Raw genomic sequence first — 16,288 nt, forward strand, 5'->3', positions numbered from 1 at the left:
TTGACTATGTATCTGTATTACTAATGTGTTTACACCTGCGGAACACCCACTAAGCAGTTACCAGTATACTATTGGCTAATATTATTCGATTAAAATTAGTAAAACAGCAATAGCTCACCTTTGTTTAATGGAGATATATATGGGGCAAAATAAACCAACACATAGATTAATTTGGAGGGAATAACCTATAAAGCATTAATTTTGAAGATACCTAGGGTGTTAGTAGATGTTATTTAGCAAATTAGACATGAGTTTGCAATGTGATAATGTTTCAAAATAGGTTAAAGCTCCATGAACAGAAGCCATTATGCCATGGAACAAGGAGTCCCTTTTTATATAGCTCCTGTATTGCCATATCTACAATATTGTGTTTAATTCTGGTCTCCTTATTACCAGAAAAATACTGGTAGCAGTATCTCCTTATTACCAGGAAAATACTGGAATTTGGAAGGAATTCAAAGAAGGGGGATGACAAATATGATCAGGAAGTAGGAAGGGTTAATTCTGAGGAAAGATTAAAAGAGCTAAATAAATATAACTTGACCCAACAATAATGAGTTGGGGAAGAGGCATAAGTCCATAAATTAAATGTGTGAGCACCAGGGATGGAAGTAAATTATATAATATAGAACCAAGGATGATGTAACTAGGAGTAGTAGGGTTTTCAAAATTCCTCTGGCATACTCTGAAACCAATCAAAACTGAGGAAGCAAATGACTGTTTAAAGACACATTTTCGTTCTGCTTCCCTTCTTTAGCTTGGAAAAGGTCTTGTGGCCAAAACATCACTTTTAATCATGTTTGCTGTTTCTTGCACTGTATTCTTTTTAGATCGCTAGTGAAATGTTATGTTATAAAGTTGTGCTAACAGTCCACCAAATGTGAGCTATTTGAAGTCAGATAATTGACCCTCCCAAGGGCAGAAACTAGCTTGCTTGCCAGCAAATGTGATTGTCATGTGCAATAACAGAGAAGACTAATACATATGATTGGGCAGGGAACTCTTTTTTTAAAATAGATTTTGTTTTTTCAAATAGAAGGAATTCATTCCAAGATGATAGGTTTTTCTTCCATATTGTGGTGTTGCATCAAATATAGGAATGAGAAAAAACAGGCGAATTGAAACCATCATGAGGGCCTGCCATTTTGGAGCCCACTGGTCCCCTTGTATTTTAAGCTTCCTGAATTTTTTTTTAAAAGCTTCAGCCATACTGCAAGGCCTATTCCTCTGGGAGAGAGAATGGAGTGATAAGTGATGACGTTTGTGGGAGAGAAATGTGTTTTAGTTGGAACTGATTTAGTTGTGGTTGGTTAGTTTTTTGGCTTGGGGTTGAGGAGCAGCTGTTGGCTTCACTTTTGATTTGATTGTGTTTTTAATTTTTTGGCAAAGGCACCAGTTTGGATACTTTTGAAAATATTACAAATTGAAGTAAGTAAATCACAAAAACAGTGTACTATAAAAGTGGACAAAGCAGTATTGGAGTTCTGATGTCTTCAGGTAAGTATGGTATATTGCAACAAGGCAAGTCACAGGTGGTATCAATTTTATTTTATTTAGCACTATCCTTTGAGAAGACTCTCGCCACCTACTATATAAACTAAAAACGTATTTAAAATACAGACTTAGTTTAGAGTTGAGATTTGAAGTCTATTGCTGTTGATAGCCATCTTGCTGAGTAGTAATACGTTGTGGTCATCATTTTGTATATAGAATCCTATTGTAAGATACAACCTAGAGATCAGGGAGAGGAAAGGATGCAGCTGCGCCCCTAAATTTCTGAGGGGTAGCAGTGTTAGTCTGGATCTGTAAAAGCAGCAAAGAGTCTTGTGGCACCTTATAGACTAACAGACGTTTTGGAGCATGAGTTTTTGTGGGTGAATACCCACTTCGTCAGATGCATCCGCAAGACTCTTTGCTGCTTTTAGAAAATTTCTGTCTTTCTTCCAGCCCACCAGTGTAGAGATGAGAGGGGTTTTAATCCACATTGTAGACTTCTCCTCATTCCTATCATCTCCCGCTGTGGAAACTCCATGGGAATAGTGACCCAGTGCAGCAGTAACCTCCACAGTCCCTACAGGGGGCAGAGGGAGAGACAATGGCGAAAGGGGCAGGCTTTCTAAAGGCACTACTATGAAATCCCCTATTAACTGCATGAATCTCAATTCCAAGTGTCTGCAGCACTCCCCCACCACATTCAGACACATTCTCCCCCTTCTTGTCCCTGCCCCCACCACATTTACACTTCTTCCACCCCACCACCATCTCACTGCCTTAATCTTCACTGAAGAGTTACCATGCCCCTTACTCCCTGTATGAGATTGTTCAGAAATAATTGGCCAAATCCTGACAAGATCCACATTTTTGTTAATAAATTAACCTTTCAGTCTCTTAGAGGCTCTGCTGCCACCTTTGATGACCTCTTATTTCTTCTTTGGCTCTGATCTTGGAAATACTTATTCATGTGTTAAGTTAAACATGTACTTAAGTCTCTGTAGGATTAGGGCCTTAATGATGAATTTTTTATGTTGTGTAATGCATATGTAGTTTTTCTTCATCTTTGCTTTTCTTACCGTTCTTCAAATTTTTCTTATTTCCAGTTCTTTCTTGCATGCATCTCTTCCTTAGCTTAGATGGATTTGTTCTTATAGTCATCTTCATGCAAGCTACATGTAAAATACAGTTAGAAGAAAGTAAGGAATGATGGAGCCTAGGAGTATATATGTACCCTGTTTGCCTGTCTTCTACCAAGTAAAGTTTGTCTCAAGTTGTTTCAGCAAGATGTCTGAGAGATGGTTTTCTTGGGCAAGAGTAGCATTATTTTATAAGACACTGTTTTCTGCTTTCTCCCCCCCGATTCAGACCTTCCATATGCCTCCATTCATCCATAACCATGATTTCATCTGAAGGGTATGCTTGTGTTCATTTTGGATAAAATGTGGTTTGCAGGGTGCTTATGCATAGGGAAGCACGCTGGCTCACCACCCTAGGAACATTCTAGAGAAGGCCAGGGGGAGTGTGGGGGAAGCTCAGCATGTGGAATGGAGAACTATGAGCATGTGATAAACAAATCCATATATAGAAAGGTTAAATCTGATTGGTTAGAGGTTTGTGTTATGTAACTTGTTATGTAAGTGCCATGTGCTATAAAATAGCAAGGGGAGGGGCTGCTTGCTGGAGGGACTCTGCCTGATCTTTATACCAGGGGCTCTCCCTTTGTGCACATTGAATAAAACCTTGAAGAATTGAATCGAATCGCATCGAATCGAAGTCCCTTGATTCTGCCCAGCATCTGACTCATTGGGAACCACAAAATCCCAATACATCCTTGACTCTGAACTTCTCCTCTTCCCCCAGCTGCTGAAATCATCATCATTCCTTCATCTCCCCTCTCTCTCTATTGTCAGCTCTGTAGCCTCCTTAAATCCCAGCTCCTTAAACTGCAGAACATGTAGAATTTTGCTGCCCGCTTTTACACAAACATAACTACCTTCTCCATCCTCTCCAGCAACCTCACTGGTGATTTGATCTTTTCAGGATGCAGAACAGAACTGCCTTCCTTGTTTTAAAACCCAGCAGGGACATGTTCCTCCTTTTTTCACTGAACTTACTTTTTTCTACTTTATTCCTCATTCCCTATGCTCATGCACCAGCAAACTCTTGTTTGCCCATCCATATGCTCTTGCTCAGTGGTTCTCAAACTTTTGTATTGGTGACCCCTTTCACACAGCAAACCTATGAGTGTGACCCTCCCCCCTTATAAATAAAAATATTTTTTTATATTTAACACTATTATAAATGTTGGTGGCAAAGCAAGGTTTAGGAGTGGAGGCTGACAGCTTGTGATCTCCCACGTAAAAACCATCACAACCCCCAGTTTGAGACCCTGCTCTTGCTACTCTTGGTGCAAGATTGGTGTCTGCAGCTGCTACATCTGGAACACCATTCCTGTACCAGTCTGTCTCATTGACTATCTTATTTCAAGTCTCATTTCAAAGGATACAATATCTTTTCTACTTTATATCTCTTAATTTCTCTCCCCCTCATTAAGTTAGTTGGTTGCTAATTAATTTAACTTTGGAATGCTATTATTTAAATCAGTAAAGAGTTTTTTGGATGTATTTAGTTGCAATGGCAGTGACAGAAAGTTGGAGGTGTAGTGCAGCTGTAGCTGCAAATAAGAAAGCAAAGGGCTGCATGAAATGGGAATGAGTAAGGCTACATTTTAGTCATGGGTATTTTTAGTAAAAGTCACGGTCAGGTCACAGGTGGTAAACAAAAATTCACAGCCTTTGACCTGTCCATGACTTTTACTATATAAACCTGACTAAAACTGGGCGGCGGGGGGCTGCCTGGGGGTGTCGTGGGTGCTGGGGGAGGGCAGCCTGGGTGCTGGGGATGGGGAGGCGGGTGACAATATGCGGCCCAGGACCCCCGCTGGTGATGGGGGGGGCGTGTCTTAGTGGGGCCGGCAGGCTCCCTACCTGGCTCTGTGCTTCCCACACCAGCAGCAGCAGAGTTTGGATGTGGGAGGGGGTTGGGGCATGGGACGGGGTGAGGCAGACTCTGGGCGGCACTTACATGGGGGGCTCCCCAGAAGCGGTGACAAGCCCCTTGCTCAGTTCCTAGGCGGAGGCGTGGCCAGGCAGCTCTGTGGGCTGCCTCCACCCAGAGCACCAGCTTCACAGCTCCCATTTGTTGCCGGCACAGAGGCCCAAGGACAGCAACAGGGGTTCGTTGCCCGGTGTGCGTCGCACTAATTAACACACCAGGGTGGAGGAGCAAACCAAGTTTATTTGAGCCCAAATAAGGTGCAAGGGAGACATAGCAATCTCAAATCCTGCACCCCGATACAAGCCGTTTTTCTCTTCTTATACATGATTTCAGCTAAACATTCCCATCACCCCCACACTCCTCCTCTCCCCCCACCTTTCATTCCCATGCAGCAAATACACTTTGCAATAGCAATTACATTAAGCAGTTAAGTCATACTTGGCAAAAACCACTTTAGCTCATTAGTAACTCTTCTGTGAACAGTTATCTTGTTTTACTTTCCTGGATCCGTTATTCTGCCCCCCCCTTAGCCAGGTGTAAGCAGGCCTCATCATTATCTCCTGGCAGTACCACGGTTGAGCTAGCTGTTGTACATTCCATTCTCGGTTACTGGCCTGCTAGGTTGATTAAAGTTCAAACATAAACATGGAAGCGCTTTGGTCAGACATGGAGTGACTTTAGTTCATTCAGGCCTACTACAGAAGGCTTTATTGACACTTATGGCTTTCCACCCTCCCGAGTTACCTAGGGTTATGCCTAGTGACACCAACACATTGGCTGGGAGCTGTGGCCAATGGGAGCTGCGGGGGTAGTGCCTGCAGGCAGAGGAGTAGGGGGGGAGTGGTGGCCGAGACTGCCCCAGCAGCAGCCGGTGCGATTGGCGCAGGGCTGCCTGAGCTGCCCCAGAGCCAGGTGCACCGGCTGCTGCAAAAGTCACGGAGGTCACAGAAAGTTATGGAATCTGTGACTTCTGTGACAAGCTCTCAGCCTTAGGAATGAGTTACAAACACGAATGAGTTCATATTTCTACTGTACCGCACTTTTTGCAAATTCCTACTTAGTTGCTAATCCTGTGGGGTGTTGAGTGCTCTGACAATAGTAATGGTGCTCTCTTCCTCGTAATAGGGGCTCAGCACTTTATAGAATCAGGCCTGTAAAGTGCTGAGTTGATCACCAACTTTAGGAGGATATCCAAGAGTTGGAAATAGCCCAGAAGATGCAGTAAAAGAATATGCTTCTCAAACTAAAGATACAGATTTTTTTTAAAAAGAAATGAATTTCTGTTGGAGCTAAGTCAGCATCTCAAACATACTTGTTTACTCTGGGAGAATAATGGGACTTTATGGTATGATAGAGGAAGGGAAGTGGGCTTACGTCTTTTTTAATCCATAACTTCTATGTTCCTATGTCAGTTTCCTTGAAAAAAATATAATTAAGCCATTGGAGTCAGCATGCTTTTATAACTACAGAATTTTCAGACTTTATTGGCGCTTACAGCGACAGTCTCTCATTATGAGGCAGGGACAGCAGATGTAAGGCCAGACACATCAATTATTTGACTGAAAATAGCCTCAGATTGAGATTAATAAAGTTGTTTATATAATTTGACAATGTCTCTCTTAATACCCAATTTAGTGATGTCTGCCTTAGTAGGTCTAATTTAATCAATTAATTTATGTTGAGTTTCTTTTTTCCCAATTACAGTAGTAAGCAAGAAGCTAATACTGTATCTGCCCTTATACCTTTCAAAAAGCTAAGTAAAATACATTCTCTGAGAATAATTCCAGCTCTCTACCAACTGGCTTAAAACATGTACAGCCTGAATGTACTTAGAGGAAAGGATGGGGAAAAAGACGCAAAGATGTATGCTGGCAATGGATCCATTTTAGCCTCTCTTCTGAGATTGAAAAAGGTATGGCAGCTTGTGTAGATTGGGGGAGCAAGCGTCCATCACTCTCTAGTGGTACTGTCTATATAAGCAGACAAACCAGTTTAAACATCAGTTGAGGGTTTCTGGAAAATACCCTTTTGACAGCCAGCTTCTGCATCCAAGATGCTTCTGTAAGATGGACACACACTACCAAAGCCCATTTTGGGATGGGAGGCCTCTATCCTTTAAGGGGTGATGCAAACAGCATAGACACACTACCTCACTAGTGCTCCCTTGGCTTATTCTGAACAGAGTACCTGCCTGGAGACAGCTAGTATAATAAGGGACCTACTGTACTATCTGATATGGTTCCTGATGTATAAGAAAATTAAGGGACCTCATGTGTAATATCATAGGTAATAGTGATCTTACCAGTTACTGACCTTTCACCAAACAACATGAGTTGAAGAGCAGGGTCGTTGGCAGTCATTACCCTGTACTTCCAATAAAGGTCAACCAGCACTGCCAGTGGTGTTGAAGTTACAGATCTCTCTCACTATGGCCTAAACCATGTCAGTGATTGTATATCTGCTTCAAAATGGCAAGGACCAGTTGGAGTATAGCTCTCTGTTTGCCCATCCCTACAGTCTGACAATTTTTGACTCAAGAGCGATCTCTGCAGATGTAAATCTCTCCTCTGCAGGGACCAGCATTCAGCCAGTTTACAGCAGCAATGCCCATCCTTCTTTTGCCACCCTAGGGTAACTACAGAAGGGATGTAGCTGTCACAGCTAGCATCCTTTATAGGGACTTCCTGGGTAGACCACAAAAAGTAGAGGCTTCCTCTGCTCATTACTCCAAATTATACTAAGGCACTCCCTGCCTCAGCCCGGTGTTGGGTGGGAGCCTAGTTTCTTTCCTTCTCCCACCACCCCATCAACCCCATAATACTTTAATCCATCCCTCAGCATTGCTCTTGCCTCCAATTCCTTTCTCACTGAGGCTGGAGTTGATGGACTTAGCAATAGAGACATAGGTAAGGACCACTCTGAGGTTTCCCTAACTGCTTATAAAGAACCATTTCTTTGAATCCTGGGGCTTTGATGCTACCACCAGCAGTGGTGGGTCAAGACCATTTCCAGCTCATGTTGTTCTGGTATGGGGTGAGGCTGCCTTCAGGACCCCTTGAAGACATAGCTAATTCTGGAGGGGGACATCATCTTGTGTGGTCACACAAAGCAGTCTCCTGAAGTTGGTTACTGGATGTGTGGTCGGAGCAACCTGGCACCCCCTGAAGTACTGGAGAGAAGGAGAGCTCCTGCCAGACAAAGGAGCGTCACTACCTTTTCTTTGCTCCAAAGATGTCTCATGCAAGGAGAAACTTCCTGAGTTCTTAATTTGAGCAATAGGGGAGCGAGAAGTGTAGGGAGATGGGGTCCAGGGTATTGGGATTCAAAAGTCCAACTGTTACCTCAATATTGGGATATTTCATTTAAAATATTACCTGAATGCAAATTTATACTCTTCACACATTTTTTTTGCAGTGCGTTGTCAAGAGTGTGTGTGAGAAGTTCTTAGGTAAACAGCTCCCTACACCCTAAAGCCAAAAGGAAAAGTTTTTGGGGGTTAGTGGGATAGTCATGGGAGAGCTTTGGTATAAATAGCTCAACATTTGAATTCAGATGTTTGATTAACCCAGTGTCAGGACCTCCCATCCTCTGAATCTGAATATCATTTGAATCTATGGTATCAAAATGGTCATATCTATTCAGGTGAATGTGGAAGGTTTTTACAGCCTGTATCTCTTTGGAATCCAGCCACTGCTCTTAATCTCTGTTTTTTAAATACTAGATTAACTCACAAATGTAAATGAAAAATGTTCAATTTTTAGTGAAATAGATTTTAGTAATCCTGTTGTGATATAATGTTGCAAAATGAGATCTTTCTACCATTAAAATATAGACTTTCCATGTCACTGCAGCAGAGGTTAGAGGCAGAACACAGACTAGATATTCAGTATTCCTTACTTCACATTTTTTAGCCTCGTTTCAAAGTTGTAACACAGATTGCCATACAATTTCCGCCCAATAGTCAATCTAGCCTGGTTTCCTGCTTCTCCCCGATGCATCAAAAGAAAGTGAAAAAATTGGGAAAACCCAAACTAGTTTCCAGTTCTGTAATATATTGGCATGTGTCTTAGGACACAAGGATTTAACAGTATTAATTATTATAGAATAGTTGTATCATGGATACTACTGGAGAAAACCAAAGTAAAATAAATGACCATGCAAGAGGGGTTCCTTTAGTCTTCATTTTAGTTTAAATAACAAATGTATAGCAAATTAAAGAAGCAGATATTTTGTTGAATAGCCATGAACAGCAGTTAGTGACTGTCCTAATCCATAAACTTTTGTATCACCTATAAGGATATTTGATGCATGTCAGGAGGAAAATAAATACATCGTGCTGTTGCTTTCCCAGTATTGTATACTGTTGTTTTCCTCCATGTTTTGTCAGATTATGATGATAATGAAATAGCTGGTAAGATCATGCATCCATATAAATGTATCTCACTTAAAAATATAATCAGTCTCGAGCTTTGTTGAACTGCAAAATATCAGGACATAGACTGTTCATTTGCTTAAAACTCAGGATTTCTTACTGATGTTTGATGATTAAAAACAAAGCAAAACCCCAAGCTTGAGATTTCGAAGCAGTGCAAGGGATTTTACCACAATACTGTCAATTTTAACATTATTTTAGGATCTATGCAGCTAATACAAGATCTTGTTATGCTTAAAGGCTACTTTGTGTCAAAAAAAGATTTAAACCAATATAAAATTATTTTAAAAACAGCAAATTAATCTGCAATATAAAGCATTGTTGTAAGGCTAAGATATACAGTATTTCCCAGAAAATTCTTATTTTTTGGTGATGTGCAAACCAGAAAGTACATAACTTGAGGTTCAAACTCCACAATAATTTTGCAAGGCTGCACAGTTTGAAATTTTTTTTGGGTACATTAAGCAAATTTGATATGAACTGAAAATCCATCGTGACAACATAAATGTGCCTTTTTTTTTTTTTTTTAGTTTGTAGTGTTGTAGCTGTATTGGTTCCATGATATTAGAGAGACAGGGTTGGTGAATCTTTTATTGGACAAACTTAAGATATTACCTCACCTACCTTGCCCCCTATTTTTATAGTGATATTTTTACAAAATTGCTTTTTCAGAGTAGAACCACAGTTTGAGGGGTGGGGAAGGGGGAAAATAACAGAAGCCCCCACAGGAATATGACTAATGATCTGAGAGAGACTTGGATTTTCTCATTTTCAGCATTGTACTACTCACTAAATTCTGTTCATGACTTCTCAGTTGCCCTCTATGGTCTCCCAGAGAAAAGTGTGTTTCAGTAACCCCTTTGGAAACTGCCTCCCACTCACTCACTCATGCATATTGTGACCTGCATAGTTGAATGATAGGTGACTAGAAGTAGTTGATATAGCTGAAGTCTTGGGATAAAGTCCTGCTCTATTTATGTTAGGAGATTTGGCCTTGACTTTCATGGGAACTTTGGTATGGCAAACTGGTATAGTTGCCTAAAATAGTTGCAAATTCCTGTACTTTATTCTAGAAGTCCACTTCATGGATGATGACAATCTGAGCTTTAATGTTGGTATGGCATGAAATGAAATCCCTCTGCCATCAACAACCTAAGAAGGAGGCTGTACTTCCAAACATTGCTGGGTGGGGTTTGGAAGCCATGCCGCTTGTGATTCCGAAAGCTATGCAGAAGAATAAACCAACCATAGTCTTTTTTTTCATGAGGGTGGGGGAATGGAATCCTTCTGCCATCCCAAGTGCAATTTAAATCTTGATACCTGTCTTAGGTTTTCATACCCATTCCTATCACCATAATATTTCAGGACATAAACTACCTGATGATTCAGTCATGATTATTCCTGCCCCTGTAACTTACAACATCGATTGGCCTAGATAAACAAAAAAATCTCTGTGTTGGGCTGGGTTGCATTTCTTACGAATGCTGTAGATCACATAGCCAAGATTTAAATAATTCCAAGCCTCATATTGTGGTGAAAGCAGCAGATCTTTACTGACAAACATAACTGTAAAGACAAATTTGCTGTGTAACCAAGCATCTATCAGATGGTAATGATCTTTAGTGTATTTTTATTTTGGCTTGTAAAATTAACACAATTGAGTTGAAATCCTTTTGCTCTAATGAAGTGTGTAAAACTGTATAAGCTATGAGTAAGGCACAGCAGCATCAGGAACAGCACATGTGCTACTGAATCTTACAATTTTTAAAATAGCATTTAGCGAACACATATTTTGTTATTGTTTTTGTATTTAGTTTGATAGACTGTTAAAGAACTAAGATGATCGTTTTTCTGGATAACTGTTATCACTGTTACATCTCTAGTCTTTTTAATAGGTTTTTTTTTTACATTGGATTCTGTTATAAAAAACAGTTCTTTTCACTGATATAGTATTTTGTCAATCTTTGTTCCTGTTTGAGTATAGAATAGAGGAACTGTGTACTATATATTATTCCAAAATTATTTTTAAGCAAGTAGTAATAGCTGTTACATGCTTAAGGCTTTGGAATTTTAATAGTTTATTTGCTCTTGCCATTTTTTTTGCTTTGTTTTACCGTTCCTATACCATATTTTTAAAAACCTATTTTAAAACCTGACATAGGCTACAAGCTTGCAAGAAGACCATGAAGTGATCCTTGTCAGAACAGATCAATCTGGGAGAGCATGGCCTGTGAACACAATGGCAGAACCACTGGAGCCGAAAGGAGGAAGACGAAAGAGACAGATGGTACACTTTATATAACATCTTTATTAGAATGTAATTCTTAGACTGCTTTGTAATTTACTATTAGGAGGGCATAACTGGTGTATGTATTTATCGAAAGAGTAGGTAGTAGCTGTGAAAATAACTTAATTTTCAGTATAATTACATGAACTAGATGGTGAAAAATAGCTTTATTTTAAAGTTGTGGTGTTGCCCCTTAGTGTTTTCTTGGGGAATGTATTTAAATATAAACCTAACCAAATGTTTTAAATCTTTTCAAGGTATTAATATATCTTAGCCAAATAAAATAGACTATTTATAAATCATGTAAATGTATATATTAAATCAAAAAAGATTAGTAGAGCATCTTTTCACACCAAGCCAAATACCTTGATGATAACTTGTCTAGGTCCTAAAAGCTATTTGTTCTATTTTGTAGTTATGTGACTCAAAACACTGAATAATGATAAAGACATATGAATAAGGGGATTGTCATCCTCTTCAGTAGAGCAAAATATTCGCTTATGTACATTTTGGGGAAGTGGCCATTTCTACTTATAGCACTGTACAATGTCTGGCTCACTCTGGGTGCTATTGTATTGTAAATATTAAATGATAACACTGGCTCAGTGTATATTTATTGGTCTATGTCATATTCATTGCAATGAGGGGTCCTGTTTCCTACTCAGTTCCATTTTACTCTTTCAAAAAATGTCTATAACTTTTAAAATTAATTCTTGCAGGCCAGGACAATTTAGTAAAAGCCCATTCAATATCCACAGAAGGATTCTGAGTTTGGGTTTTGAGCTTCTGAGAACAGTAGGGGATTCATGTCTCTCTTAAGTACCGGTAATTCCTTGGCTAGTAAGACAGATCAACTTGATAAACAGGTGTGGTGAAAGAATTATTATCCATTTTGGAAAAACACCATCACGACTTATGTCAGTGTCCACCTACAATGTTCAGTCCTGAGCCTTTCCTGAAGAGAGACCACCAATTGTACAAACCAAGATGGTTTGGACAAACATCTAGTATGAATTAGGATGGAGCTTCACCAGCTATGGTGACATCCCACAACAGCGACATCAGCTTTTCATGAATTCTACATGAGACAACTGTTGTTTCTGGCACAAGTCATAAAAAATTCAAAGACTGATCTGAGTTATGGATATCTTTGGAACATCCCATTCTCATGTACTGTTTGCTTTTTCAGTTAACTTCCATGGTTCATTTCTTAAACATTTGAACTCTTTAAACCCTTTTAGTGAAATCCTGGTCCCAGTGAAGTGCAGATTAATACTCATTTTCAATCTTTCCATTTTCAGGGTGCTACTCATATAGATAAAGAAAGGGTCAGATACTTTCAGGATGATGATGATCTGAGCCTGAAAGATTTGGTCAAAAATGAAAAGATGAGAACAGCAGAGGATCAAAACTCACTATTCATGCGAATGGCATCAAAGGTAAGGCATAGTGTGAATGAATTAGTTCTTAAGATTGAAATAGCATTTCCATTGTAAACCCTTATTTTCAAATTTCTTTAAAAAAATCACTGGTTGGGATTAATCTTCCTATTCTTATTATTAGCCTGGATGTGGATTGTTTTGTTTTGTTTTTTGAAAGTTGGGTAAAAATTAGTTCAGCTGTTTGAAAGAATTAATTTTTTTCATGTATTAAGAATTTTGTAAAGATGATTTCTTTGCACCCTGATAACTCAAATGAAATTTTATTTTGTCATGTACACATGTCCTGAATGGTGGCTCTTTTGGCTTGTAAAAGATTTCTTTTAGGAATACATATGCACATATAAAGGATGTTATGCATTATCATCTCAAATATGGTATGCTACCTTCCTTAGTGCTTTAAATATATTTTAGTACCATTTTCCAAATGTCTACCATGGTAGGTATATGTTAGTGTAATCATTCTTATAGCTGCAAATGCATTTAGGTGTGTTTTACTTCTTCGTCAAGTACAGTGAATAGAGAAGGAGACCTGTCTTTTCATGAGGAAGAAAATGAGGGTAACACTCAAACTGATGAGATAGGATTCTGTGACTCCCATGAATTGGAGTCCTGCGGTGCAGTAGGCAAAGCTTGGTTAAGCTAAATCATTGATGAGGATGTCAAATTCCTCCTGTGTAGAGTTTACAAATATCACTTTCAGAAGGGATAGGTAAAGGAAGTGGGGTGGAAATATGAGTTTCAGACTATTGCCAGCAATGCTGACACAGCAAAGACCTTTTAAACTGAAGCTAAGGATTTTTTTTTCAAACAAAAAGCAACAGAGAGCATTGACTGATGATAGAGGCCATTCGAACAGGATAATAAGATTATCTGCAAAACATCTCTCTTTGTTTAAAGTGGGATTATATAATGGTCAGTGTGTATGTGGGTTTTTGATTTTTTCCTCCCCTCATGTAGAATTTTAGCTACAAGATAATGGTGAGAAAACAGTAGTGGAAAAAAGTAACGGTGCATGAAGCTGATAGTGGGAAATGAGCCTGGTGTAGTAAATAAGGCAGAAATTAAAGAGCACCTAGTTTTTAGTGACCATAATATCAAGTCTGAGATATTGATGAAATTCTGACCAGTGCAATTCAGTGTAGAGACCTGTAAAATAATTAGTATGGGATCAAGGAGCCAACTTGGATATATGTGCTAAACTGATTATCTAGCATATTGATCAGGAAGATTAGTTCCATTTGAGAGCCATTGTGGAAATACCTTTAAAATCATCAGTTCAATGCACAGCAATTATAAAACACACACACTTGGTTTTACTAACAAATTAAGAGAACATAAAACTAAAGAAGTGGTGCTGTTCATGTAGGAGGTACTACTTAACTTTCAGATGGGATAATACCATACCTCAAGAATAGTATCAGAGGGGTAGCCGTGTTAGTCTGGATCTGTAAAAGCAGCAAAGAGTCTTGTGGCACCTTATAGACTAACAGATGTATTAGAGCATGAGCCATGAGCCATACTCTGTTAGTCCATAAGGTGCCACAGGACTCTATGCTGCTTTTACCTCAAGAATCTAAGTCCCTATTAGGCTGGGTTAAGAAAGTTAAATTTATCCTCTGTAGTGAATAGGGCTGGGTTACCCTAAGAAAAGTCTTCACAACTTTGACAAGTGTTAATAGAAAAAAGTTCTTTGGATGGGTCAGTGATGCAGAACTATAACAATTTATTTAAAAAAAATAATAAACTACAAGTCCATCAGTTTGGCAATATTTCATGTAAAACATAATGAATATGCTGCATGAAATAAATTGCCATGAAAGGTCAGTGAAGCAGAGAAAGATAAATAAGATTTAAAAGTCTCAGTATCAGCAGAGGACTGAGGGACCTTGGCAACAGAGCTAAAAGGAACAAAAGCTTCATGTTTTTGAAAGGCTCAATAGCACATATCCAGCCTGCCTATCCAAGTCCAAAGATCTGCCTGTAAGAGGAAGAATATGGGGCTTCTGTTACTGATGATTTCTTAGGCACCTATCTTAATAATTTTCAAGCATGGTTGCAAAATTTGTAAGATTATCCTCACTTGAGAATGATCTTGAGTACAACAGTATCAGGAAGAGGACCTGCAAGAAATCCAGACCTTTTGGGGAAAAATGGGATTGAATCCTTACCATTTGGCAAGTGACAGAAGAGGTTTTATTTTACATACTTCCTGATACAGAAAATATTGGGGAGGACTGGAACTCAGATGCTTCAATCACTTGGTTGTCAGAGAAAAGTTCTGAGTATGTGTCAGGCAGCAATTCTACCTGTACTTCAGGATGGACTGGTTATGTGCTCTGGACCAGGTGGGCACTTATATGCACACAGGAAATACAGAACATTCACTGGATATATCTCAGATATCTGATAGAGGAATAGCACAACCAAATCAGTGTTTGGTCTGGTGTCTGTGAGGTGTGAGCTTATTAAATGCTGAGAATTAGTTGAGAGTGCTACTTAAGAACCATTTGTTCCTCTATTTGGATGATGGCTACCTCAAGGATAAGAATACCTCTCTGTTCTACCATCAGGGTGCTAGAATCACTAAGATTCATGGTAAACTCCCCAGATACCAGTTTTTCCTCTGCAAGACAAATGGAGATCCCTGCTGGATGTGAAACTTATCTGAAAGCCTGCTTTTCTTCTACAAGAGTCCAGGAAGGAAAAAAACGTTTGCTTTGTTTTCATATTCCAACAGGGACCATGTCATAGATGTCGAGCACACTTCAAACCTTAGATAATCTTAGTGGATCCTCAGGGCTCAGTAATCAGAGAGCAACCAGAGACTTATGCACTGCAATTGGATGTTGGACTCCATTCAAAGAGTTTGCACTTCATAGGCTGTTTGTGTTGCAGAATAAAACCTATCACATTCCAAACTAAGGATGATTTCTGCCTGGCATGGAGAGCTCACACGGAGGGATACCACGTTCAGGATGCTTACTCTTCACAGAGGTTCTATCATTAAGCATGGCCCTGGGTGTTCTGTAGGCTTTCAGAGACCTGGTTCTCAAAAGTGGTTTTGATTCTGGATGGTTAGACCACTGATTTGCACATGAGTTAGGAGGGTGGAATTAGGGAGTCTCTTTGTGTTGGAAAGCCTTGCAAGTGTGGAACTGGGCAGCATCACACGCAAGACTTTTGTCATTTATCTGGCAGGGAAGTGCAATACCCTCTAATGTAACTCTAAAGTTGTCCTTTCTTTGAGGAGTCCTTCAGGCAAGACTTGGAAAAGATTTGTGGGCAGTTGGAAAAATCTAAAAAGCTATAACATCTGCCTGAAGGAAAGAATAAGGAAAGACCAGCTGTCAGGAAGTCCTTTTGTAGAGATTATCAAAACATTAGAAAACAAGTCTTCTCATCCAGATGTGTTTTATCATGACTTCTGACAAAAATGTTGATTCTGGTCTTCGACCAGCACACTCAAAAGATAAAGACCAGATTCTGCTTGCAGTTAAGTCAATGGGAAGAAAACAAAAAACTTGGTTTCAAATGCTATTTAAATTTGCCAATTAAGTGTAGTTACATATTGGATCA

At 39.4% G+C, this 16,288-nt stretch overlaps 1 protein-coding gene across 2 annotated transcripts in view; it reads left to right on the forward strand.

Annotated features, from left to right (window-relative positions):
• Window positions 1-16,288, forward strand: part of CWF19L2 (CWF19 like cell cycle control factor 2) — a 164,409-nt gene that overhangs the window by 88,708 nt on the left and 59,413 nt on the right. For both annotated transcript variants that reach the window (XM_045018576.1, XM_045018566.1), the window contains exons 11-12: window positions 11,145-11,270; window positions 12,572-12,709. In XM_045018576.1, coding sequence (XP_044874511.1) covers window positions 11,145-11,270; window positions 12,572-12,709 — 264 coding nt within the window. The remainder of the gene's footprint in view (window positions 1-11,144; window positions 11,271-12,571; window positions 12,710-16,288) is intronic.

This window comes from Mauremys mutica, chromosome 1 (assembly GCF_020497125.1).
Source record: "Mauremys mutica isolate MM-2020 ecotype Southern chromosome 1, ASM2049712v1, whole genome shotgun sequence".
Classification (NCBI taxonomy): Eukaryota; Metazoa; Chordata; order Testudines; family Geoemydidae; genus Mauremys; species Mauremys mutica.